General features: G+C 36.7%; 1 protein-coding gene across 5 annotated transcripts in view; it reads right to left on the bottom strand.

Moving 5' to 3' along the window:
* CEMIP2 (cell migration inducing hyaluronidase 2) overlaps positions 1–12,837 on the bottom strand; it is a 50,749-nt gene that overhangs the window by 16,929 nt on the left and 20,983 nt on the right. For all 5 annotated transcript variants that reach the window (XR_001525503.3, XM_015653424.3, XM_033520334.1 and 2 more), the window contains 7 exons: positions 11,051–11,220; positions 9,741–9,929; positions 6,890–7,059; positions 4,206–4,415; positions 3,582–3,787; positions 2,952–3,021; positions 311–439 (listed from right to left, as the gene is read on the bottom strand). Coding sequence is in view for 4 of the 5 variants with exons in the window: in XM_015653424.3 (XP_015508910.1) it covers positions 311–439; positions 2,952–3,021; positions 3,582–3,787; positions 4,206–4,415; positions 6,890–7,059; positions 9,741–9,929; positions 11,051–11,220 (1,144 nt within the window). In the remaining variant the exon portion in view is untranslated. The remainder of the gene's footprint in view (positions 1–310; positions 440–2,951; positions 3,022–3,581; positions 3,788–4,205; positions 4,416–6,889; positions 7,060–9,740; positions 9,930–11,050; positions 11,221–12,837) is intronic.

Below are 12,837 nucleotides of genomic sequence, written 5' to 3'. Positions count from 1 at the left end.
AAGGGTCAGCTTTCTTTGGAGTATGAAATAAAACTGTAAAAAGTAGCATCTGAAATACTATTGAAAAAAGTAGTTTATTAGAAGTATTAACTGATTTTAGTAGTTTTCACCTTATGAGGATCTAAAACAGTGAATACTCAAGATGCAGCTAGAAAACACACCCATGCTGATTATACATTGTTCTACAGTACAGTTCAAACACAGCACAAAAATCTATCTCCTACCCAGCTTATAATGAGAACAGACAAGTTTTAATATAAAATACTAAGAAATAAAAACTTCAGATTTTTTTAATAGCATACTACATTACCTTAAAATTAGAATGAACCCTGTTGTTATAGAAGATTCCTAGGGGTGTAAGCTCTGATTTGGTTTCAATGCCTAAACTATGAGAATCTCCTGTAGCAACTCTGTGGAACAAATACCAAATTCCAGCATCCTGAAAATAATAAGAGAAAAATATTACTTATAAGTGATTCTGAAACTATTATTGGTGCTGATATAAATTTTAAAATAAAGTCTCCCAACAACAATTTAATCATTGAAAGAGTGGGATTTTGCAAATAGGGCTAAATTCTAGTGGACAGTATCAACTAAAAAGTGTTTTGCTTCTCAGTAAAGCCATTCAACACCTGATAATATTATTCACAGTCAGATACGCAAAAATCATTCCTCCTGTCCTTACTGTTCCAGTCTGTTAAGGCTGGTTCATAAAACTTTAAATGTCACAACCAAAAAAGCCCTCAAGAGCTTTCAGAAGACAGGAAAAAAAACACATCAAGAAATCCGGCTATTACAGGGCACTGTGCCAATGACATGCAGTAATAATTTTAGTATCTGTTCATTTTCTATACTTCTTTAATATCTCTGCTCATAACCTGGATTTATCTAATAAATAAGACCCACAAAATTTTGCTTTTAGCTCCATTTGCATTCACAAGAGGTGGCATCATGACACCATCTGTATTGCAAACACCTACAGACATCAAAATTTTTGCCTGACCATAAGTTGTGTGCCCTTAAAAAATAATAAAAAAGGCACATTAAAGGATTAAAAGGCAGCTAAAGAAACACCGAGTGCTTCATGTCACAAAAAAAGTCATCAACCTTTTCAAGAAACATGGATAAAGCCTGGCTTAAAAGATTTTATGCTTTTCATGCCAAGAATATAGTAATTTTCCAATGAGTGCTGGAAATTCTACTTTACAGTAACGCTCCCATCCCAGTGTGTAATGATGATGCACTGACATTTCTGGTGATTAACCATTACAAAGCAAATATGGATGTTCCATTAATAAAAACACCAAAATCTTACCTCACATATAATTAAGTACAGCTCTGTGCTTGGCAGACTCAAATAAATTTTATCCAAAACACCCCCTGATGCTTGAAAAATAAGACTTAGATAAACTTAAAAGCTTGCTAAACATCTGCAAGCATTCAGAAATATGAATAAGGTTGGGGATTTTTTTCTCTTCTCTCTCACACACACCAAAAAGAAAGAAACATCTACTCCCTATACAAACTTACAATAGGCTTCACTGCATAATTAAGGACCTGGGGGAGGAAAGGAATTATTTGGCTGTGAATTGCTCTAATTCATTACAGCAAAAGCTCTATAGGGCAGAGTATGTATGAATACGGCCGAATTATTCTACTCCTGAAACAATAAGCTGTGGTCCCTTTATACTAAAGTGCTTACATCCATGCAAGGGATCTGTATCAGAGTGGCTAGACCTTGTTACAGACAAATGCTTGCTCCAGCCAGGAACATCCTGCTAACAAAAAGATGTAACATCTGCTGGGATGAGCTAGACAGGCAGAAAAAGACCTTGCAGATCTTAAACACCAGATAAAGAAGCAAAGAAGCTGTTTAACTTAGCCTGCACTGCCTAAACTACATATATTACATTAAGCAGGGAAAATGTTAAGACATTGAGTTGGACAGAAAAGAACTGGTTTAATTTGGGAGGTGAGTCCAGATTCCTCCTAATGGTAGACAGTCAAGTAGAAAATAAACAGAAATAAATCCACTACAATGAAGGCAACAAGAATTAGATCACACAAAAAACAGAACAAAATTTTCTGATTTTTTTTTTTTACTCCAGATATTTCAACTCAGCTAAGTATTTTGAATTCTATTCTATTTATTAATGTCACCTGTTACTAAATAAATTATTTATTTATGTAAGCATTATCAGGTATAGATAAATATTATCTGTGGCTAAAAATAAGCAGGCTCATATTCTTCCAACACTAGAGCCTTTGCTGCAACAATCAACAACCTTTCCTGTTTTTCATTTCCATTGATCTCTTCACAAAAATCTAATTAAAACCTTTACATATCTCAGCCTCTCATCCAATACAGAACAGACTCCAGCCCTCCCTCCTCCACAGTATGTACAGACCTTTCTATCACAGGCAGCTATGACAAGGTATTTGCACAAGGTTCAGAACAAGCAAAAACATATCAACAGTCACTGGCTGGAAACAACTGACTAACCACTGACAGAAAAGAAGTGTTTTAGCTGTTTCTTATGCAACAAACACCCTTTTATAATAATTTTTCATTCCACTGACTACCGCTCTTGCAGAGCTATCACTAAACTCATGACAACCTGATAGAAAATACAGTAGACTTAATATGAAATGCACGAATTCCATGAAAATAAAAGGATTTCTTCATAGACACTACTACATTTCTACACTCTCAGGTCTATTAAATTCAAAGAAGAGATCTCCTCTGTTGCAGCCACAACAAAGATTTTTGACATCACTTAAATGCACCACTAGACATACCTTGTACATTCAGTGCCAATATGCTGCCAAACATAAAATGATTCATATATAAAAAATAAAAATATATGTATATCTGGCAGTGTAAATGTTACAGATTTTACAAATGCCAGTGACATAAGCACTTTGTCATTAATGACACCCATATACCTTACCTGTGAGCCTGCTGCTGCATTATTTATAAGGTGATTGTTGGGATGAGAAATCCAGAATGTTGAAACAGCCCTGAAATATTATTCAGAAACAAGTTACTACAGAAAACCTCCATCTCCAACAGAAATAACTTCCCTTTTTAACATTCACATCAGGAAAGTCTAAACTGATGAAGTAACTACTTCACATTCAAAATACAAATCACAAAACCTCCCACATTGGAAGTCAAAATGCCATTTTATTTTTTAGTTCAGTACACAGTATTGTATTTAATATTGTGCAGAGATCCCATGCAATGTTAAACTGTTTTAAGAAGCTTTCAAAATAAACAAGTAGTATTCAGAAAAAATAGTGGTGACAACCTGAGAATATGCATATATTTATGCAGTAGCGAAGATGTTCAACAGACTTTTAAGGTCCCTAGTATCACAAGAAACAACAATATTCCTATAATATAATATTCCATTTTTTTTTCTTTAATAGAAGACTATATGTTAATTTTTGTTGCTATTTTTTAAATACCATTACTATGTGAACTACATTCATTAAATTATAGATAAAAATGTTTCCATCTGTATTTTGTTAAGAGACCATTTTTGGTGGGTTTTACTTTTTCATCATGACATACTCACATGCAGTCTGTGGCTGGCACTGGGACATAACTTCCATACACCTTATCCCTAATCCCAATACACATGCTGCTGTTTCTGTCCGTAGGTAGAATAGTGCCTGGTTTTGTGACTAGCCCAAGGTTGTGGAACAAAGTATTCCTCTGCTCAATGCCATCTTCTATGAAGAAACAGTGACCTAGTGTGTCATAGCCAATGGTGTCCTTTATCTGTAGAAATACAAGTTCATTATGTCAGTAGTAACAGCATTTAAGGAGATTTATTTGACAAATACCATCTAGTTTTACTATCTTGGCACAGAGATCACAGCTGCAGAGTGAAGTGTCAGTATCAGCAGATACTCAGAAGATTCAAGCACACAGTTTTATTCATCCCTTACAAACACACTTCTGTGTCTGTGGAATTTAGCTGCCTTACAGCTGTCATACAGTTAGCTCCTCTAAGAATCTGAAAAAACAGAATGGTGAGAACTGCTAAATTACTGCTTGCAGTAATTTATTTATCCACTGAAATAAGAAAACCATTGCTGAGCATTGGACTGGCAGAAGGGATGGGATTATTTTGTCATCTAAATGTTCTTTATAATATTTATTCAAACATAATATGTTTTACTCTCTGTGTACCTACCAGTAAACCATTAGTTGCATGAACAGTCACACATCTGGAAAAACAGTGATGAATGGAAAGACCTTCCAGGTAAGTTTTAAAAGTATATCCTCCTTTTTCATCCACATCTCCACAGAGGTGAAAGTGAACAGGGTAACTTCCAATCTGCTGCTGGCCCATTTGCTTCAATTCCACATAGGAAAGGTGAACAGATGTAAAATTCTTCAAAATCTAAAAAAGAAAAAATGAAGTCCAGAGTGAATAACCAATTTGCTTTTTAACCAATGGAAATTTTCAGTTAATACATCATCTACCCCAGATGTACAGAAGCTAGATGTACACAGTTGCCACAGGCCAATACAATAAAAGTTAGAACAAATGTTACTGTCTTTCTCTACAAGATGCCTTAAAAAACTGTATCCTTCATACATAAGTTCAAAATGTATATCTCCATGTGGCTACAACAGAGGAATTTTCACCAGACATACTGCCACACTTTACTGTTTGGTCTTTACCAGGTGGCACATTAAATATTCTTACATGTACTCTCCAACCAAGCAGAAGTCACCCACATCTGCGTGTGTCTGTAATGAAGCTGCACCAGCACAGTCCACCTGGGAGAGGCTTAGCTGAATAAAAACCACAAAATAATGCAGATTCAAAGGAACTTGTTGAGATACCTTGTCCAGTTGAGAGCCTGGTGCTGGGTCAGCTTCATAAGACTGAGCTCATTGCTCAGAGAATACCTCCAGTCACAGAGACGCTCATGATGTCAATTGGTTTCATTTTCCCAGTGTACGAGCATTATTTGCCTTCTTTAAGCCTGGTCCCATTGCCTCTTATCCTACTGCTGTGCACCTCCAAGTGCTGGAGGCCACTCTGAACCTCCACCAGTACCTGAAGACAGCAGCAAGATCCCTCCTCTCAGCTCCCTGTCACTTATCATCACACACTGCCACACCACCTTTCCTGGACACACCCCAGTGCATCTACGTTTTCATTGCAATGAGAACCCAAAACTGGACACTGCACTTCAGAGAAATGTCTCTACTAAAGAATATATGAAATTATCCTCACAATCATGCAACTCCACAGTAAAGTTACTGGGTACGAAGTAAAGTCATAATTGGGTTGTACTAGAAATGCAAGAAAGAGAAAGTATTTTCTTCAACCTACTCTGCTATAAAAGCATAAACAAGTGCAACAGCTGAACTGCAAGGAACCAACCTGAGTTAAAAATCAAACAAAAAAAAAAACCAGAAACCAAACTGAAACAAACCCTACTTATTTTTTATTTTTTTTTAATTTCATTTCATTAATTTACCCGTACTGAGTATTTATCAAAAATACCAATTTTCATAGGGAAATCAATATTTTTTTTTTCCTCCTCTTCTAACTGAATTCTTAGGGTTTGGATACCTAACATAAAGAGGGATGGTAAAAATCTGATCTTTTAGGCATCCCAAATCTCTAGCTCTTACTACTGAAAAGCACCACAACTGCAAGCCAATGTCTCTCCTCACTGGCACTAAGCCCCCTTTAAGGCTACTGAACTAGTGACCAGTAGGAAATATAGGATGTTCAAAAGCTATTACATTTCTTAATGTCTAGGATCCCTCTGCTTGAGCATGTAAGATTAGCATAAACCAAAAACACTTTCAGTGCTGAAATCTAGATTTGGCAGCAGAAACCACTACTCAGTCTCCTGGGAACAATTTCACTTTGATGAGTCAAAATGTTTGTTTTCTCTTCTACCTTCCAGACAACTGAAGGTCTGCCTATGTACACTTTTGTGGCAATCAAGGTCACACTTAGCAAGATTCACAGCCTGTCATTATCTTCTTTCATTACATTATCTTGATTGCACCTACCTTCTTCCACAAAACAAAAGCTGCCAACATAGCAGGAAAGGGCTTATTTTCTTTCCCACTATTAAGGTCACTGCTATGAAATTAAAATATGTATCAAAATACATTAGAAAGAGATTTAAACTCAATGACCACATAATGAGCACATATATATTTGCAATTAAAATTTGAGGCCTCAGACTTCTCTAGCTTCACTGAAGTACTGCTGCTCAAATCTTTCATGTAAAAATTCAAGTGAACCCAAATTTAAATACTAGTTTCTAGAACACTCCTTCTCAGCTTTGTTTATAATTATGATACAAGAAATTTGAAGCAGTTTCCTTTATATAACCTTAGTACTTGCATATTTTTAAGAAACTAAATATAAAACCCCATAGTACAAGTCAGGTTCTTCCCCCTCTCTGCCTCTCTAGTGCTCAGGTTCAGATGGGAAATCTGAATTAGGATTCAGTGTTCATCACCTTTGTACCTGGGCAGGTACAAAGGCAATGAAAGGAAGGAAGAGAAATACAAGGGAGATCAAGCTTTACTCTGTAATGTTATAGGATGCATATGCATGGATGTCACTTGTTTAATCCCTGCCATACAATGTCACAATACCTGCTAGACATTTCTAGAACAGTTTATGCATTATATCCCTTCCTTCAATTCTGCAGACTAAGACTTAAGGAGTTAAATCTAATCTGGGTAAAGCTGAGAATGAAGTCATTTCCACACAAAGCAACTGAATGAGTTAATGTTCTTTAAGCTTTCAAATCCCTTGAAGTTAAACATTAATCTTTTTGTCCTTAATATGCATTTATATGACAGAAAGTTAATTTAAAATGTTTCTCCAACCTTGATATGTCCACCATATGTATCATAACTGAAGAATTGACACTCCTTTTCAAGATAGCAGGTATTTTCTGTCTCCCCCTTTATTAGGATATTTCTTGTAAGAACTCCAACTTCTGCTCTCATGTCCACTCCATCAATTACTTCTCCTACATGAGGAAACTGAGGGTTTTCTGTCCAACAACATGTTTTGCAGCAGAAGGGAAAAAAAAGAAAAAAAAGTCACCACTGATTAAAACCAGAATCAACATATATAAAAAAAACCAAGATAACTGCATCAAAAACTGTGCATTTCCCTTCCTTAATGTGCTGGTCTCTCTTAGCTTCTCTTGTGGTAGATAGATTTTTCATTTTTATAAGAAACTAATCCTCAAAAAATATCAACATTTTATTTTCAAGTATGTCTTACAGTTTTGATCCAACAGTTTGTGAATAGAATGGGGAAAAAAAGTAAGAAAAGTTTAATGTATTAATGTTTTAAACTTCTAGTGAAACACAGGTGCAGACTTGCTTTTAAAAGAAAAAAGATACTGGCTGCTTAATCTGTTTCAAAGACAAATTAAGAACTGAAAGTGAAGCCAAAACATTGTTTGAAAATGCTGTATTTATCTCCTCCTAAAGAAAAAAGGACTTGCTTTCCTAACTATATCCCCTCTTTCTTAGGTAGCTATTCTGAAGATGCATAAGCTCAAAATTAGAGAAAAGGAGATAGTCTAGTTTTACACCCTTCATCAAAAACACAATCAAATTCTCATTGAAACTGAGAAAATTATCTGGTTCTGTAAACCTTAAAAAATGCATTTATGTATTTATTGATACTCTGAATACAGACTATCACTATCCCTCCAAGCCTTAAAAAAAAGGATATAAGCCTAAACTACCACAACATGAAGCAGAACTAAGAGTGATACCGACACTGTATCTGCCTCTGAGGATTTAAAAAGACCAGACATATCTGTAAATGGCACTGCACTCCTCTCCCAAAGGCTTGGGAACATTAGGCTTGTCTATTGTTTTTCCCTGTATTTGACTAGCAACTCAAGAAATTAAGGGCAGACAGAGTAACCAGGGCTCCCACAACACAACACTTTTTTTGTTTCCCTACTACAGAAAGGTCAAACCAGCAAAAAAACTATCAAAACAATGTAAGAAATAATTTCAAAGCATGGTATGTTCTTCAGCATGTCAAGTGTATCATTACACAGAAAATTCATTCTCTGTGGAACAAGTATGTAGGGTGGTATGGGGATTTTCTGAAACTGTATTAATTACTACGTCAAAGAAAATTATATTGAGGGTGGCAAAGAACCCCAACTGGGAAAGTTGACTGTAAGTCCACCCCCTTTAATATCTTTTTAGTTTAGCCAGGATTTACTTAAAAAAAAAAAAAAAAAAAAAAGGCCAACATTTTGTATTTTATGCCATATTGTAAATCTCGTGAAAACTAATTTTTTTAACCTTTAAAAGCATCTGCCTTTTCATAGCACGTGATTTCCAGGATGAAATAGTCTACACACACACTATTCAGTGGTGACATGAAGCTTCTTAAACTTCATGCTGCAACCTTCCAGTTAAATTTGTTCTTTAAAACACTGTACCAAATAAAACACAGAACATGATGCTTGAGAACAAAGCCCAGAAATACCATGTTCAATAGCACCAAGTTAGCTCTGCAGCTTCACTCAAACTGGTATTCTCTGATGGCATAATAAGGTAAGCACAGGTACGCTTTCCTCATATTTGAGATTTCTCAATGCAGTAAAACATACATGACCCATACTAAGAAATGTGTGAGAAGCAAATTTCACCGCCAGAGGGACAGACAGACTGGCATTTCCTTAAGGCACAGGTGGACAGGGAAATCTGAGGGTGTTGACAGAAAACTTCTGAGAATTAAGAAGGAGAAGAGCAGTTTGCAGAAGAGGAAGTTGCACTGTCCAGAAGTTAGTGGGACAAAACCAGACGGAGAAGAGCACCTGTGAGCCGCTGCAAACTAACGCTGCAGAACAACACTTGTTAGTTTATGCTTTGCAATGACACTGCAGCCCACCAGGAGCGAGAGGGGAAGCTCCAGACCAGAAGCTGGAGGACACCAAGGGGAAGGGCGGCACCATGGAGCAGGTGTGGAGCAGCAGAAGGAAAAGAGACGCCAGCAAAGCTGGCAAGCCAGTCTCTTGGGAGGCTCTTGTGATGTCAAGCAGAATGACTCACATAATGAAAAGAAATTGGTCAACAACATGCATGACCATTTACTTGTGCATCACACCCAAAGGAAAACCAGACTGCAACTACTCAGGGACATCCTGTGAGAGCAGAATCTTGGAAGGGCCACCTATTTTATAATCATGTTGTTGGGGAAGTGATAAAAAGGAGACTGAGAGAAAGAATAAAAAAAGAAAAATGGTACAGGTTCAAAGATGGCATATTTCTTTTTTCCTTCCTATTTTTATTTCTACTTTTTTAATAACAAAAGAAACAGAAAAGATTATAATGATAATAGTTCAAAAGATGAGAATGACACTAAAAGGGAAACAAGCCATGACTGCAACAGCTATTCAAGCATGTATAAAGAGTACTTGTGAAAAGACAGAAAGGAGCCAAGGAAGGAAAACAAGCCTAACCCTACTGGAAAAAAAAAATAAGGCATTCGATGAGCCTGGGAAGAAATGAAAAAGAAAAGTTAGCATGGTGAGCTTGCTCCTTTATAGCAAGGAGAATTACACATCCGTGTATTTGGCAACAAATCCATACAGCAATTTGAGAAAAGGCTGCTCTTTACTGCTTCCACTCAAGGGCCTATCCAGCAGCAAATACACATCTCACACAGATCTTCAAGTGGTGACTGCTCTCATACCTTTGACTTTAACCTGATGCATGGTACACTCTGGGCAGGGAAGGAGGGTGAATTCCTCTGTCTGATACATCGAATAGTCTGTGCTCGCAACCACAATCCTGTCTCCAGGCTCCCAACTACTAACATCATCCAGAAGATTCAGTATTACTCCACCCACTGCTTCCACCTGGAAGCCTGATATAGGGACACCTAATTGGAAAAAAAAAAGAAAGAAAAAAAAAAAAGGATTATATTCACCTTTATATCAAACAATTCCCAAGAAGATACTGATAAATGGTGACTGGAATAAACTATAATTTATATTTTTTCTTCAAAAAACCCTGCTATCATATGGCAGTAATTTGTAGGTCCAGCTACTTCTGCTTGTTTCGACTGACTTTTTTTTGCTATTTTAAACTCTACAGATGTAATCAAGGACTTGGAAAACAAAGTGTTTTTTAAGCACAACTAATAGAACACTTCGGCAGACTAAATTGCATACACATAGAATTTCATTGGCTTAAGATGAATTTGCATTACTTCAGCTACTTTTGCTAACTCTTGAACCTAACTTTACAGCACCAGTAAGTAAAAGATGTATTTTGGTGGATTACTTTTTTAAAATGTAAATCTATACATTTTCATGGGGTTGTAATGAACAGTAAGGGGGTAATACCAAATAGCTCAACTGCCTAACAAATAAATTTATGACTACCATAAAAAAATTTTGAGGAAAACACAATAGCATTTAGTAATTCTAAAAACAGAAGGAGATGATTACCCATAGAAACTCAGATCAAAGATATCTTAAATTAAAAAAAATAATAATAAAGGACAAAAGCAAGCAAGTGGCAGGTCTTCTATATTTTTATACACATATTCAATTTTGTATCAGAACAGCAGCCTAAAGTTCAGCACTCTAACAGCAACCAAAAATTGTAACAAGAATAAAACATTTCTTTTGGCTTTTGTAGGTTTTTTTTTAGTACCATGATCAACATCTCAAAAGCTTACAATTTAAAATATACATGACTGCCAAATTACTAAAATAAATTTTAAAAGCATCAGAACCTATAAGACTATCTTCATCTAAATATACTAGAATTTAGGAGTCAATATTATGCTGCTCACATACTATATACAAACTGAGTGAGAAAATAGGTAGAACTGAAGAACCGTGTCCTCCTATTTCAATCATAGCAAGAAAAAAAAACTTATAGAAGCACTCAAAAATTTAAATTGCAACCAGAAGTTCTAGTGAAAAAAAAAACATATAAAGTATTTTTTTTTCCTTTTCCCCAACTGTAGGATTTCACAAAACACTTTCCTACCATCATTCCATTCGCTGTAAGCTCTCACAACAAACTTCTGACCATCCACTGTGAAAAACTCTTTCTGAGCAAGAGCTTTCCCACCAGTGCTGTGGTTTTCATAGTTTCTCACTGATTCATTACAGGAAGAATTTCCACCACCTATGACACCAACTAAAGCCCAGGCTTGCCTGTGAAAATCAAAAGTGAATGTTTAAATAGAATGGCTCTTTAAAAATTCTTTACAAAACCCGGAAAAAACAAGGAGCATAGTAGTCATAAAAAAACCTTTTGCTTGCTCTTCCAAATTAATTTTAAAATGCAACTTCAAAATGTAGAAGGAAATGGGCATTGGATAATTAAGTTAAAATAGTTTAAAATAACTGGGTGTCCTATACACAAACTGGAAAATACAAGAGCTCTTACTGGGGAAGACTTTCATATACATTTTTAGTAAGACATTCAATAAGATATTGATATACAATATTTTTCCAAAAGCTAATTGTTAGAGATGTGTGACAGAAGCCACACAGGATTTTACTCCCAAACAGCTTTAGCAGGGCCCAGGAGGAGAAGGAGTCAATGCCAATGTTCCTGCCATAGCCCCAGCAACACCCCAAAGGAGCAGTCAGGACTCCAGGGGACCACGTGTTCCTCAAGCCAGCAGGGATGGACACAACCAGCAACAGCCACTGGTGCTCACCCCTGTGCTAGACAGGCAATAGCTTTTGAATCTTTCAGGATGCTCAGACCCAGAAAAGGAAATGCATGCGCAACCTTTGTACAATATGCTACTGATGTGTGAGTGTTTGAAAATTAAAAGCAAAGCATGCACCACGGAAAGCTGCCACCAAGATTAAAAAAACAAGTTTCTTTTGGTGTCCTTTACTACTCTGTAATGCAAAGGAAGCAGTCGAGATCATCTATTAAAAAGCCAGACAATTTTGCATCATTAAAGCTGAATCATTCATCCCAAGTGAAAACAGTGTCAGCTAGCTGGACTGCAGGCTGTTGCTAATGATTAATTCAAAGGCAGATATTAAACCTACCTTCAACCCAGTTGCCTTTATTTTAACCCTTCCTGAAGTTTTTGTTGATTTGGATCAGAAAGCCAAACAATATTTTAGGCATTAACATGTTCACAGGAATAGTACATACTGGGACAGCTTTTTGGTAGCAGCAGCAAACAAGTTGAACATTTCACATACCGACATTTAAAATAAAGTTATTTTCATGCATGCTTTGGATTTCACATGTTGCAGGAAGAAGTAGAAGGGGAGAGGGCTGTAATGGAGTATTCACCTCCATGCTGACATCTTTTTCACTAGCTTTAAATGTTAAAGAAGCTGGCCCCTGCTTTTCCTGAGCAAACCATCAGGGAAAGCTTCTTGCCTATCTTCCACCAAGAAGAAAATAATTTTATGTGCTTACAGAGCCTTTATTGACTAAGAAAAGCAGACAGGAATCAGTTCAGCAGAGAGGGAAAAAAGGCTGTTTCTTCCCAGCTACAGAATGAAGAAGTTCCTCATTTCAGACAAACTGGTGTGGAGGTCATGGGCAGAGACAAATACCAGAAACCTACATGCACCTCTCAGGGCAGGCTGGGCTGGCTGCACCAGAACCTGAGCAATCTGAAGCCACACAGGCTTTGCTGCTTTCAGGAAGTGGTATTCTACTATAGGACATCCAGGTCTTGACACTTTTGGCCAAACTGCTTCAGAGGCAAGAGCATTCCATCCCACACCCCTGCGCTTACATAGCCAGTGACACAAATGTACTCCTGACAGGAACTGAGGTCAGAACATGCC

The sequence above is a fragment of the Parus major genome, chromosome Z, assembly GCF_001522545.3.
Source record: "Parus major isolate Abel chromosome Z, Parus_major1.1, whole genome shotgun sequence".
Taxonomy (NCBI): domain Eukaryota; kingdom Metazoa; phylum Chordata; class Aves; order Passeriformes; family Paridae; genus Parus; species Parus major.
This window is presented reverse-complemented; position numbering and strand designations above follow the sequence as displayed.